Source organism: Alligator mississippiensis, chromosome 2 (genome assembly GCF_030867095.1).
Source record: "Alligator mississippiensis isolate rAllMis1 chromosome 2, rAllMis1, whole genome shotgun sequence".
NCBI classification, from domain to species: Eukaryota; Metazoa; Chordata; order Crocodylia; family Alligatoridae; genus Alligator; species Alligator mississippiensis.
In genome coordinates this window covers 274,316,213-274,329,206 of record NC_081825.1, presented here as the reverse complement: position 1 = coordinate 274,329,206, position 12,994 = coordinate 274,316,213, and the positions used below count along the sequence as shown (strand labels likewise).

Genomic DNA, 12,994 nt, shown 5'->3' with positions numbered 1-12,994 from the left:
CATACAGTACAAGAGAAGTTGTTATAGTAACAAATAAAAATCAGAGAAATTCTTTGAAAAACTGTTTAGCGGTGATATAATGAAATTGTTGAACACATTTACCAAAATACAGAGGAAGGCAGATGCTCTTGAAGAGTTAGAGAATCATTGTGACTTCTGGGAAGCGTGGAAACATTTTGATTGTCACTATGCTGCTGATGAAGGAAGTGAATACTAGGATATAGTCTCAAGTGTTTTTTTCTGTTTAAGAGTTAACATGTAAAAACAGAATTCAAAAATTCAATTTGAAAACAGCACAACTCTGAGATTTAAAGACACATCTAAGATATACAATACACTTTAATTAATTGTGTTTCTTTTAAAAATACAATATGTGAGAGACTATGTTCTTTGATTACTAAGGAAGTACTAAGAGGTCCCAGTGATGGATCAGGCCCCGTAGTGCTAAGTACTAGAAAAACTTATGGTAACTAGCTGTATTCAAGAAATATAAAGAATTTGCTACGAGAACATTAATTTATTTTCAAGTGATAACCTTTCATTACTTATTTATTCTGTAAGTCTGCTGGAAGAATATTTGGAAAGAAACGCTAAGCTGAATCTCGTAAATATGTATATGTAAAATATAAAACTTGTTTATTAACCAATTAAAAATTAAAAAAAAAAAATCAAAAAAACATTTTATCTTAATGTTATTCTAAACACTGAACTTCAGTTTGTCTTTTAGAGGACAAAAGCTTCTGTACATCTTACAATATTCTACGTAATTGTATTTACATATTTTAAGAAAGATGAAATAGCCCAACCTCAGCTAACAAAGCTACTGAATACAAATGAACAATGATATTTCAGTAGCTCATAAGATTTTCAAGAACCATCTCTTTTTCAGTGCAAGGACTATGCTATGTAATACATGTTTTCAGCCCTAGGCTTTTAAATAACAGCTTGTTCTTGGTTTTTAAATTATCAATGAATCAAAGAAACTTGAAAATTGCTATCTTAAGAAAGCAGGAAAATACAGTGGTCTGTATTTAGCCCTTAATTGATCTTTCAATTTTGAAATCACTAAATTTTTAATGGTTGCATTACTTAAGTGTCTAGTTTTGTAGCTGTAACAGGTATCTGCTCTGGGCTGAGCTAAACGTGGCCCGTACACCTATTCCTGGGGTAGCCGCCCGCCTTCTCACCTGCCATGTCTTGCTGTCAATTAATTGATGTTAATTAGCAAGAGGCTGCCCTTGTACTGCCCTGCTGCCAGGGGTTGCTATTTGCAGCTTCGTTTCCTCCCCTACACCGCAGTCCACACCTCACCGATGGAATAGCCGTTATGTCTCAGCCCCATCAGAATCTGGCCCCTCTTTGTCCTCTCCAGGCCTTCGTTCCTTTGATACACGCCCTCCCTGGCGCTAGGGCTCTCCCCGGCCTTCTCCGTAACGCTGCCTCCGCTCTGGGGGCTTCTCAACTGCTGCTCTCTGGGGCTGGGGTCTATGCACCCCGAATGCTGCGCCCGCACTGGCGCTGGGGTCCTCACACTCTGCTGTGAGTCCCCTATGAGGCCTCCTCCAACCCCTAATAGCCTCACCCAAACCACCGGTTATAAACAGCAACACAAAATGCAAGCCCATCGGCTGTAACTTAAACAGAAGCCACCCAGCCATAACAACGCTCAAGCCTACCGAGAAATACTCCATCCCTTACGTGAGAGAGCTCCTTCCTCCATGGTTGCTGGCAGGAAACTGCCTCTGGCCTCAGCTCCTTGGGTTTATAAGGGAGCCAGGCCCCGCCCCTTCTGGTCAGCTGACCTTCTCTGGTTACCCTGGCAACCCACAGCTGGGCTCTTTTTTTCCCCTGCTAGGGCTTCCTTCCTAGCAGTTTCCCCTCTTTGGGAGCAGGGCACCTCAGTGCTCTGTGATAGTAGCATAACAGAGATACCAAACAGATTAATGCATCTAGTCCTGGTGAAGAGGCCTATTGATATCTTGGTACCTTTTAAATTTCAATTAGATAATAATTTAGCAACTTTGATCCTGATCCCACAATAAAGACATTAAGTCCCAACCTAAAGACTATTTTGCAGGTATACTAGAAAAAAAATGTTCTTCAGTTTTAAAAGCATACCAAAATTATAATTTATAGAACATATAGTTTGAACAATTGGCTGTGAAGATAACAAGGTAATCGGATGCAAGATGCTACACCCCAGGAAGACTAGTCAAAAGCCCAAATACAAAATGGGTAACAACTGGCTGTATGGAAAAGGATCTAGGAATCTTGGTGGAGCACAGACTCTATCTAAGTCTTCAGGGTTGATGCAGTTACACAAAAGGCAAATATGAGTTTTGGGCTGCATCAATAGGAATATTAAGTGCAAGACATGGAAGGTGATAATGCCTCTTAACTTGGCAATGGTTAGACTTCATCTAAAGTACTGTGTATAGTTTTGGGTTCCCTATTTTAAAAAGGAAATGAAGTTGAGAGGGTCCAGAGGCAGGCATCAAAAATCAGGGACTTGGAAGGCAAGCCAGATGAGGAAAGGTTGAAAAAACAAACTTGTTCATCTTGCAGAAAAAGCAGTTAGGAGGGGATATGAAAGCAGTCTTCAAATGTCTGAAGGGCTGCCATAAAGAAGATGAAAAACATCTTTTTTCCATTAGTTAGAGGGTTTCGTCCCTCCACGTTTGGAATAAGGAAGGATTTTTACCCCATGATCAGATTGGAATGGTCTGTGCCTTCCTCTGTAGCCGGGAACATGGCTGTCTTCCTTGAATTTTTCTCAAGTATATTTTAACATCCCCTGCAGCAGTGGGACACTCTTTTACCTGTGGCATGTTAGGGTTCTTTTGGTGTCTTTGGATAATATCCCTTGTAGTTGTGTGATAGGACTGATTGTGTTGCTGTTTTAGGAACAAGTTAGACACGGATTTGTCTGGGACAAATTGGAAGGGGACGATCCTGCCTTCAGCAGAGGACCAGATCAGATGGCCTCCAGACCTCTTTCCCAGTTCTATTTTGGAACATCCAGTTAAAAATTATTTCCCTTCCCTTGGATGGAGGGTTTGAGTTGGAACAGAAAATTGTGTAAGCCCCTAAATATGAACCTGGCCATTGTTACTGTAAGACCAAATATCATGCCATGATCTTAGCTTTCTAGGTGAGCTAGAGGTCTACTCTCACTAGTTAGTTCGTGACTAGAAAATGATGCATAATTCTGTTATAGTAATCTAATGGAGCTGTTAAGGTAGTTTTTGCTGGAAGGTGTTGTAGGGCTTTGGCCCCTTCTTGGTTGATGCCTTGCCCCCCAGCCATGTCAGGGTGAGATCTGGATTCAGCATGACTTAGGTGGTTTGGGTGTTGCTCCTACTCGTCTGCCACATCTTTAATGTTTGTTATTATTTTTCTTAGGAGGAATTTCCCTGTAGGTGGCCCGAGGGGATCTTAACCCTGGGTTTCTTTATGGGGCTCCAGCCTCCCCTTTACCCCACCCTTACCACATCCACGGCCACGGCAGACTCTGCTTGCTGCAGGTCCCCCTCCTGGATGATCATGCCTTGACCACACTACCCACCTCGAAAGGTCGGGTCTTCCTGGTTGTCAGTCCTCCCAAGGCCATCCTTTGTCTTCGCACTGGCTCTTGGGCAACTAAACCCACCCCTGTCCAGGGTTAACTGCAAGTTAGGAAAAACTATATGAAAAGGATCAGAGTCTGCCAACGAACTCCTGGGATCTCGTTTCCCAGGACCTTTGGTCTTGTGGGGGGACTCGTCCATCCCCCCAGCCTAGTAGGCATCGGGGATGGGCGGCCACCCTGTGCTAAGCCTCTGTTGGTCCTCTTGGGGCAGCCTCCCTTGGGCCTGTGCCCTTTCCCCTTCTGGGCCCGTCTGACCTGTGGCTAGGCTGTCCTGTTCCCACCAGCTGGTGTTGCTTGTTCCACCAACACAAGGATCTGTGATCCTCTGCTTCTCTCTTGCTGCTGAATTGCCCTAGGGTGTCTGTGGTCGCTTGGGTTATTCCCTGCCATGGCCCCTGGGTTCTCCACCGGCGCCTTGCTGTTTCTTCAGGACATCTCAGGGGGCTGCGTTTCCCCGGTGGAGTTCCTGGTGTCCATCTGTTCCCTGGGCTTGGGCTCCTCGGTTCACCTGCCGGTGTCCTCTGGCAGACACTCGGCCTTCTTCCCCTGCGTCCGGGGCCTGTGCTCCCTGGCTCCATGGCCGGCGTCTCCCCACCGGCGTTCCACTCTCCTCCTCCTGGTGCCAGGCCAGCTACATCCCCAGCTGCCTCTTGAGCAGCCTGTGCCTCTCCGAGGCCATGCCCCTGGCGCCCGCTGGTTTGCAGGCTCAGGCAGCTCCAGAACTGCTAAGCCTGCCCTGGCGTCTCTCCCCACCTGCCACTCTTCTTTGCCCCTGTGGTAAGTATTGGGGCACGTTGGGAGGGAGTCTGGGGGGAGTTGTGGGGGCTTTTGCCTCCCCACTCACAGTAGTTATTCTCAGAATATATTTAATAGAATTCCTCCTTTTATATCCTTTCCAATAGTTATAATTTCTTACTCCAAAGCCCTTGGTTTTAAACACTGTTATTCCCGTGAGGGAGCCCTATTTCTTAATGTTGAATTGCCTTTGATTTGCCTGTTTAAGGGTAGTAGACATTACCTCAAAACATAGTGTCTTTAATTCCTTTATTGACACTGAAATCTAGGGAGGTGAAGTTTAAAAGGATACACACATGCATACCTGTACCCCATAGATGTATCTATGTAATATATAGCCTAAGACTTGGGCTCATCTGAAGCCCCTCATACATCAGTTAATGAAATAAAGAAGTGCCCCCTCAAACTTCTTACTTTCAGTTGTGTTTCTTATAGTTTTGCTGTTCAGGTTAGAACTTGAGTGGTACTGATCCTGTTTTATAATGCCAACTGCAGTGCAGAAGTTACATTCTACTACTTCTGCCTCTTCACTGTCTCTTTTTTGAGGTAAATATGTTTTATTCTTCCTCTTATTCTTGCAAAAGGGAAGGAATTAACCTACCTATTTCCTCAGATATCACCCCCCCCCCCCCGATTTTGATTATGAACAAGTGTCCCAACCTTGTAGGCACTGTAAGGATTACCAGGCTCCCCATACTTCATGGTACTCGTATGTTTCTTGTCCCTTCCCATACAACCCTATTCTATGGCTGTATTAGATTCCCTGTCAGCTTTATATAGGCACATGTGTCATACAGCCTCCCAGAATGAGAAAATAATCAAAAGACAGAAGTTTGTTCAGCCTTAAGGGTCTTCTGTTCAGATTCAGAAATGTGGTGAGCCCATAGGGGCTGGAACAGCTCATGGAAGAAGAAACTCAAGCTCCAGTTGCCATCTCCTCTTCATCTTGAGAGGAGGTGGCATTCCATTGTAGCATCATTTTATCTGGATGACTATAAGACCCTCTAAGAACCTATGAAAAGAGTGGTGGGATCTGTCCAAATTTATTTTGAAGAAGTACAGGAAGCTATTAGATACTGTGTACGCATTTATGTTGGGATAAGTTGCTCTCCCAAGTAACAAAGTTCTTCTTAGAAGAGGCGAATAGTATCTGGAAGGCATCACTTAGCATCATTCCAACCTTAAAGAAGATTGATCAAATCTACTATTTTCCTTCTAAATGAGCAGAGTACAGTGTGCTCCATGAGGACTTAGCATGAGGACTAAAAAGTGGTTATATACACACCTGAACTTAATGGGTGCGTCCAGATGACTGCATACGTGCCTTTGAGGTGGGGCAAGAGGCAGGTGCGGGAACGAAAAAATGTTCCCTGTGCTGCAAGTTTGCAGCGCGGGGAGAAAATTAGATCCCTGGATATCCAGGGGTCTAAAAAAAAAGGAAACAAAAAAAAGCGGGGTTCCAGTGCTGGTGAGTAAGGGGTTGGGGGGGGGCTCGAGGAGGGGGGAGGAGACCATGGGGGGACCCCTGCTGGCCCTGCCTGCTCCCCCAGTGCCCCCTGATCCCTACCCTGCCTGGCCCCTGCCCAGCTGGTCCCTGCTGCCCTCAGGGCCCCTGTGTTGCCTGGCTGGGCCTGGCCCAGGGCAGCAGGACCCAGTGCGGGGACCAGTCCTGGGGCTGCAGGAGCAGCCCCAGGGCTGGTAGGACCCATCTGGGCGCAGTACGTGGTCCCCACGTGCTGCGCCAGGTCCTGCTGCCTTGGGTCCGGCCCGGCCAGGTGGTACAGGGGCCCCGAGGGCGGCTGGGCCTGGCACACGGTCCCTGTGTGCCATGCCTGGTCCTATCACCCAAGGACCCAGCCCAGTTGGTTGGCAGAGGGACCCCAGAGCTGGCAGGACCCAGCTGGGCCTGGCATGTGGTCCCTGCGTGCCACACTGGGTCCTGCCACCAAGGGCCCAGCCCAGCCCAGCAGCAAAGAAGCCCCAGGACCCGGCTAGGCCCGGCGTGTGGTCCCCGCCTGCCACGCCAGGTCTTGCCGCCATGGCTCAGAGCGCCCCACTGCCGCTGCTAAAGGTAAGTTATGGGCCCTGAGCCTGGGGCCCTCCAGGGTGCCTGGGACCCTGGGCGGGGAGGCTGGGGCTCAGTGGGGGATAGGAGCTGGGGCCCTGGGGGGGGGGAACCATCCCTCCTGAGCAGCTCCCCCACAAGGTCCCCCATACCCACAGTCCCCCCAGCAATCACCCCACACCTATCCACAGACCAACCCACATCCCTCCACACACACCCTCACACCCACCCCCTTTCCCCACACACCTTCCCACCCCCTTCCTGCAAACACCACATCCCCCCATCACACACCCATCATGTGCAAAGAAAACCAAAAGTACAGATCAACACATATAGGTGTTTAGAATTCATTTCATCATGATGATAGAGACACTGGTAGGCTTCCACGTTGCTTTAACATTGTAAATATACTACTAAAGCATTGCCCAACTGATTGCTCTCTCTCTGTCTTGCTCTCTGTCTAGATATATATATGTATATGTGTGTGTGTGTGTGTTTGTGTACAGAGTGGTCTTTTGTGTTAATTGTGGAAATACATGGATTTTAGGATATTTTTAAAAATGGATTTGGGATGCTGCTACAGCAGTCCAGCTGGCACAAGAGGTAGTGTCCCCAGGTAGCAAGTGGCTGCGTCCCAGAAGCTCCAGAGAGTGAGTAGCCCTGAGCTGCTTGCCAGGACAGGTTTTTATACAGCTGGGGCTAGGACAGGGCAGCTTTTTATACTGCTGGGGACAGCACAAGTGCTGGCCCCGGGCTCTAGCTCCCCCTGGCTGCAGATCCGGGAGAAGCCAGGCAGGGTTATTTTGCCCTAAGTGGCACAATTTGCTCCACAACAAAGTGCATGTCCAAGCACGTGTGCTGAGGCAAAAAGCCCTGGCTCAAATTTGCCCCGCTTCTATTTGAGCTGCTGCAAGCGCACATGCTTGCATTGTGTGCCCAATGTAACCATGTGCATGTGCTTACCTGTTTGCCCCTTGTTATTTCTCAGTAAAGAGCAGTTCCCTTGCCAGTGATGATTAATGATTGATCTCAGTTAATTTAAACAACTACTTGCAAATCACTAGCAGGGACTTCAACTTCTGCTGGTTCTGTGTAGAAGTGTCTGCTTTATAGCTGCATGCTTGAAATAGAAAGCTGCCAGTTTCCTGACTGCCAGTTAGTTTCAGTAAGGCTTGTAAATGGAGTACATTTGCATTACAAAATAGACAGCCGGGGCAAAAATGCCGTGTACTTAAATGGTTATAATATTCTTAACAAATGTACAGTTAACCAGCGTTTGTTATAATGTAAGCAGTAGGCAAAAATTGAGATTTCTTTTGTGCTGTCATTAATTATTCACATCTCCAGTACGTATATAAGCATAGTTGTCTCCTCTCTGCGCTCCTGCCAAGTTTTCTTGTTACTACTGTGAATGCAAAGAAAAGCAGCATTACGCTAACATTACCTTGGCTGGAAAGGACCAGAACCGGCTGGGCCTGTTCTTCCATAAAATTATTATTAGGCACATCTGTAGTGATTTCTAACTATTATGTGCTTAGGATAGATTTTTTTTTTCTTTATTACAACATATTTACAGCCATTATTGATAAATTGGAACAGGAACAAGCAGAACAGCTTTAGATTCTAATCATATAATGTCAGTTAATACTGAACATTTCTTTACAATTAGCTCTAGATGCTGCTAGTACTACTGTGCATTCCTTGGCAAAATCAGTTTTAATATGATGATCATTTTGGTCTTTGGTATCTGGAATACCCAGAGAAGCCCAATGTACCATGGTGAATCTGCTGTTTGTGTCGGTAATGAGTCTACACTGGAAACCATATACTGTAGTGTACCTCTGCCACTACAGGAAGATGTGACCCCCGCAATCAATTTAACTGTCCTTTACTATAAAACCCTTTACAAAACTGCCATCTCCTAATAAGTAATAAACCAAACATATTGGAAAAGAATAATAAAGGGTGTATTGCAGAAGCTCTGAAAGGGGGCAGGATTTAAACTTCAGTGTATGGTGGGGCTTATGGTAGGTGTCATAATTATAAGGTATAGATTTGTGTCACATTTTGTGTGTAGCAACCCTAATTAGTTCAGGACAGAAGTATAGTAATTAAGAAGTCACAAAAAAAATCCTTTGTGATTCGGGTGATAAGCCAGGCAGCTAGACTAATTAATCTGTAATACTGTATGCTCAAAATAATTTTCAGTGAAAATTTTTGAATAATCCTTTGGTTGAAATTTAGCTGCACCAAGTATACTTCAGATAATCAATCAAATCCTTTTATCTTTAAGAACTACTTAAGGATTGTTCTTTAAGCTTTACTTAACAAAGTAAAGTAATATTTTAAAGGAAATATACTTAGTTATTTAATTCATTTTTTGTGTGTTTCAGTTTCCCAAATAATAGAATAAATGTTTGGGATGACAGTATTTTTATTTTACTGCTAATTTTATAGAGACCATTTTACATTTAAATTGAACTTTAATGTTTGGATAAGCGTTCTGAAATTGTGCATGTTGTAATTTTCCAGCTAACAAGGTCAGATTTTCTTTCTACACATTCCATTTACACATTTTAGTTATTCAAATAGATTATGACTTTCTGCACACTTCTTGCCAAATGTTTCAAGTCCAAAGACCATCAATAACAAAAAAATCTTTTGAAATCAATCAAAATTCTTTCAATTTGCGGTACAGAAGCTCGCTTTTTCGTTTCTCACTGGAGAAGAGATGTATAACAACAAAATAAAATGTTTCTTTAAGTGTTGCTTTCCCATGCTTGACTGACATTGGGGTGCTTTACTTTTGTACTGAACTGAATACAACTGTGTGTCAGGTGTCTTGGTCAGATAAGCGTCTCCCCTCTGGGCACCCTTGATCTTGAGATGATAGAGGTTATTACGCTCCAAGGAGGAGCGGAAGCTTAGGCACATTTCATATGCTTAGCATTTCTTTGTTGGTTTGCTCTACATACCTCCTTGCTTAGCACCTTAGCACTCTGGATTGCTCTTTGGAGATGCCTTCCTATTTCCATTGATTGTATAGGGACTTAAGCATCTAACCCTGTCTCTTCAGACCATTTTGGAGGGGCAAGATGTCCACCATTCAGATGTTGCAAGGCCTAGGTGGAGGCTTCTATAAAAACTATATGGTTCTGGCTGTTACTTCAAAGAGATTTCTATTGAATACATATTGGTATTTCAAATCACTTTTTCAGCTGTACTTCAAAGGTAATCTAACATGCTTTCATAAGTAATTTCAGAAAAATATTTAAAATAATAAAATATCAATATTTTTAGGCTCAAATTGCTTTGGAAGTGCTTTAGCATTATTTGCGAAGTGAAAAAATGTAGAGCCAGGAACTTGAATTTTAGAAGGTAAATAATAGAGGAAATCATTTAATTTTTTTATTTTAAAATGTAATTATTTGTTCTTTTTAAAGAAAAAATTATTTGGCACATGGTACAAAGCAAATTATTAAAGGAAATCTATTGTGTATCCAAGTTTCAAGAAGACATCCCAAAAACAAGTTACAAGTTTTAACTATTTATTGTCCTTTTAATTGGTTAAGTGTGTGTTAATTGTTCCTCTGATACACCAATATAAGTTCATAAAACTTTGAAAACTATTTTAACAGGTCTTATTTTGTACAGCAGATTTTTTTATAGTACTTGGTGCTTGAGATCACTACGGTACTGCTGTACTAGTCTGTATGTTCATACAAGATGGCCTAATTTATTCCTTGATACTCTACCATCTAAGAACTCACTTTCATTATACATTTTATATAAAAACTATTTTGCATAGCAGTTTGCTATACTTTGATCTGACTAAATTCAGACAGCATACAGTGATGTTCATATACCATTTTTGTGATATATCAGTCTTAGTTCTTGTTTTCATAAATGGCTGTGCTGTCCTTCATTTGTGTTAGTGAAAAGAGAAAAAAGTAAGACAATTTTTGAGAAATGGAAGGGAAAAATGAAACCAGGAAATATGTTACTGTATTTAGAACTAAGTTTTTGGGGTTTTTGCTCAGGGAGAAGGGAAAGAAGTTAAAACATTTTACTGGTGAGTTGCAAGAAACAAGTACAGGAACAGATTATTACAATGAAACAAAGAGAGACACTGGAAGAGAAAGATGGAAAGTAAAACACAGAAAGAAGGTATTAAGAGAGTAGAAGAAAATAATTTAGTTTTCAACCATGTGGCTTTGTTTCAGCTGTTCCCATTAATAATATTCTAGCAAGTGACACCTATATTAAATCTGGTAAAAATCAGAATTTTATAAAAGAATCTAGTCACAGTGTACATACTCTAATAAAATAGTCTAATATGTTGATTTTTTTTGTACATCTCATGGAAGCACTGAGCACTATTTTTTTTATCTCAGAAGCTTCTTTTCACTAGTATAGCACATTCTCATTTTCCTTGCACAGCACCTATTTTGAATTCCAAATCTAACTCTACAAATATAAACCTGACTTTTGAAATATCTGCTTTTTTGAACACTCTTCTTTTGAAAGATCTAACCGGATGACTCCTCAAAATGCTAGACGCTTGAGGGATAAGGGAGGAACAGTGTTGCATGGCCCATTCACATGTGCTTTTGTCATTAGCAAGGTACAGCATAACCTCATGTTGACCTCAATGGCAAATGGTGTTAACAGGGAAGTATTTTACATGCCTGTGAACACAGTCCAGGCTGAACATAAATCAGTAACTTCAGTGGTTTAAAACTAAAATAATGCCTCTTCCTCCCTCTTTCTCTTTTTTTTTTCATTTTTGAATACAGTGTACTATAGAAAGAGATTTGGGTTGGAGAGAAACACAGGTTCTTGTACAGTAGATGTTCTATCTGGCCTGTAGGGAGCCCTGCAGGCTGGATGACATGGCTCCAAGTACCATATCAGGCTGGAATGTCAAGTTGCTTTGCAGCTGAATCTGGCATGTAGGGCCAGGCCAGCACATAAGGTCTCACCCAGGGACTGACCCTGTGCTGACCCCACACTGGATCTGCTTTGGGAACCAGCCTTGCCCTTGGGACCTGGTCTGTAGACCTGTTCTGCACCACTCATCTGGCCTGTGGGGCTGGAAGGTTAAGCAACATTGGTATAGTATCAAGTTTAGCTAAATTGTAAGGAATCTTGTAAAAATTCATAATTCTATTAAACATAAATATTTTATCATGCTGTGTGGAGAATTAATATTTCAGCTTGCAGAAAGCCTGTTCATCTTTAAGGAATGTCTTGTAGCTGCTGATTTAGTAAATTATATACTGTTTTAAGTCTACAGAAACATCCTCTGTTTGCTTTTAAATGCCAAAGTTTATTAGTTTGCATGTGCATATGTTAAAACTGCCACATAAATCTGTAATATTTTATTTCCTACATAGAAAGTAGTAAATATTCTCAAGCATTGTCTGGTAATTCTAAATGTGGTGGAATGTGATTTTGATAATCAGTTGCAAATTATTTGGCTACAAATACAGTCAAGCCATTTCTAACTGTTAATCTTGTCCATTACTGATTTTAATTTTAGGATATTATTATCTAGTATCGCTATTAATCTGTTTTTTTATCTTTTTAGAATGAGAGAGCATATTCCTTTTGTGGGACAATAGAATACATGGCTCCAGATATTGTCAGAGGTGGAGATATCGGACATGACAAGGTGTGTTTCTGCCCAGCTTTCTATTAAAATTTTGATCCAAGTGAATCCTCTCTTAGAGCCTTATATACAATTAATGATATGACCAGCAACATTTCCTTTACCCAATTTCACTATTGAACCTTTCCCATCTCTACCATCATTCCAAATTAAATCAAGCTGAATAGGCTAGGTTTTCCGATATTCATAGGCTATTGGTTGTTTTTAGGCACTTAAAAGTTGACCATCTTAGTTGTCCTTGGCTCATGATTTAAGTAAACCTATCTTAGTGCAGAGGGTGTTAGCAGGGGTGCTTAACCTGTGGCACCTTGTCATCCAGCCTGCACAACTCTCCATATTCAGGCTGTGGCCCTGCATGCTAAATCTGCTGCACAGGGTGGTGTGGGGCCCAACTCCAGCCTGTGAGGCTGGGCAGAGGTAGCATGGAGCCTTGGAGTCCTGATCCAGGCATGTGCAGCTGGGCAGCAAGGTCCTAGGGCCCTGATTCAAGTACACTGGGCTGGGCAGAGGCAGTGCGACTTTCCGAGGCCCTAATCCCAGTGGGTGGAGGTGGTGCAGGTTTCTAGGGCCCAGATTCCAGCACATGCAGTGAGGGGGGGGAGGGTTTAGAGCACACTCTCAGCGCATGTAGTAGGACAGAGCTAGTGCAGGGTCCTGGGGCTCTGGTTCCAGCTTGTGGGGCCAGGCAGGGACAGCATGGTCTGGATCCAGGCATGGGGTATGATGCCCAATTTAGCCTATAGACAGGCCCACTCTGGTAATCACTCTGGTAATACATTACTAGACATATTTTAATACAGTTTAATGAGGATCATTTAAAAATAGTTGTGTCCTA

At 43.0% G+C, this 12,994-nt stretch overlaps 1 protein-coding gene across 3 annotated transcripts in view; it reads left to right on the top strand.

Annotated features, from left to right (window-relative positions):
• RPS6KA5 (ribosomal protein S6 kinase A5) overlaps positions 1–12,994 on the top strand; it is a 204,885-nt gene that overhangs the window by 114,958 nt on the left and 76,933 nt on the right. For all 3 annotated transcript variants that reach the window (XM_059723175.1, XM_014596485.3, XM_014596484.3), the window contains exon 6: positions 12,079–12,162. In XM_059723175.1, coding sequence (XP_059579158.1) covers positions 12,079–12,162 — 84 coding nt within the window. The remainder of the gene's footprint in view (positions 1–12,078; positions 12,163–12,994) is intronic.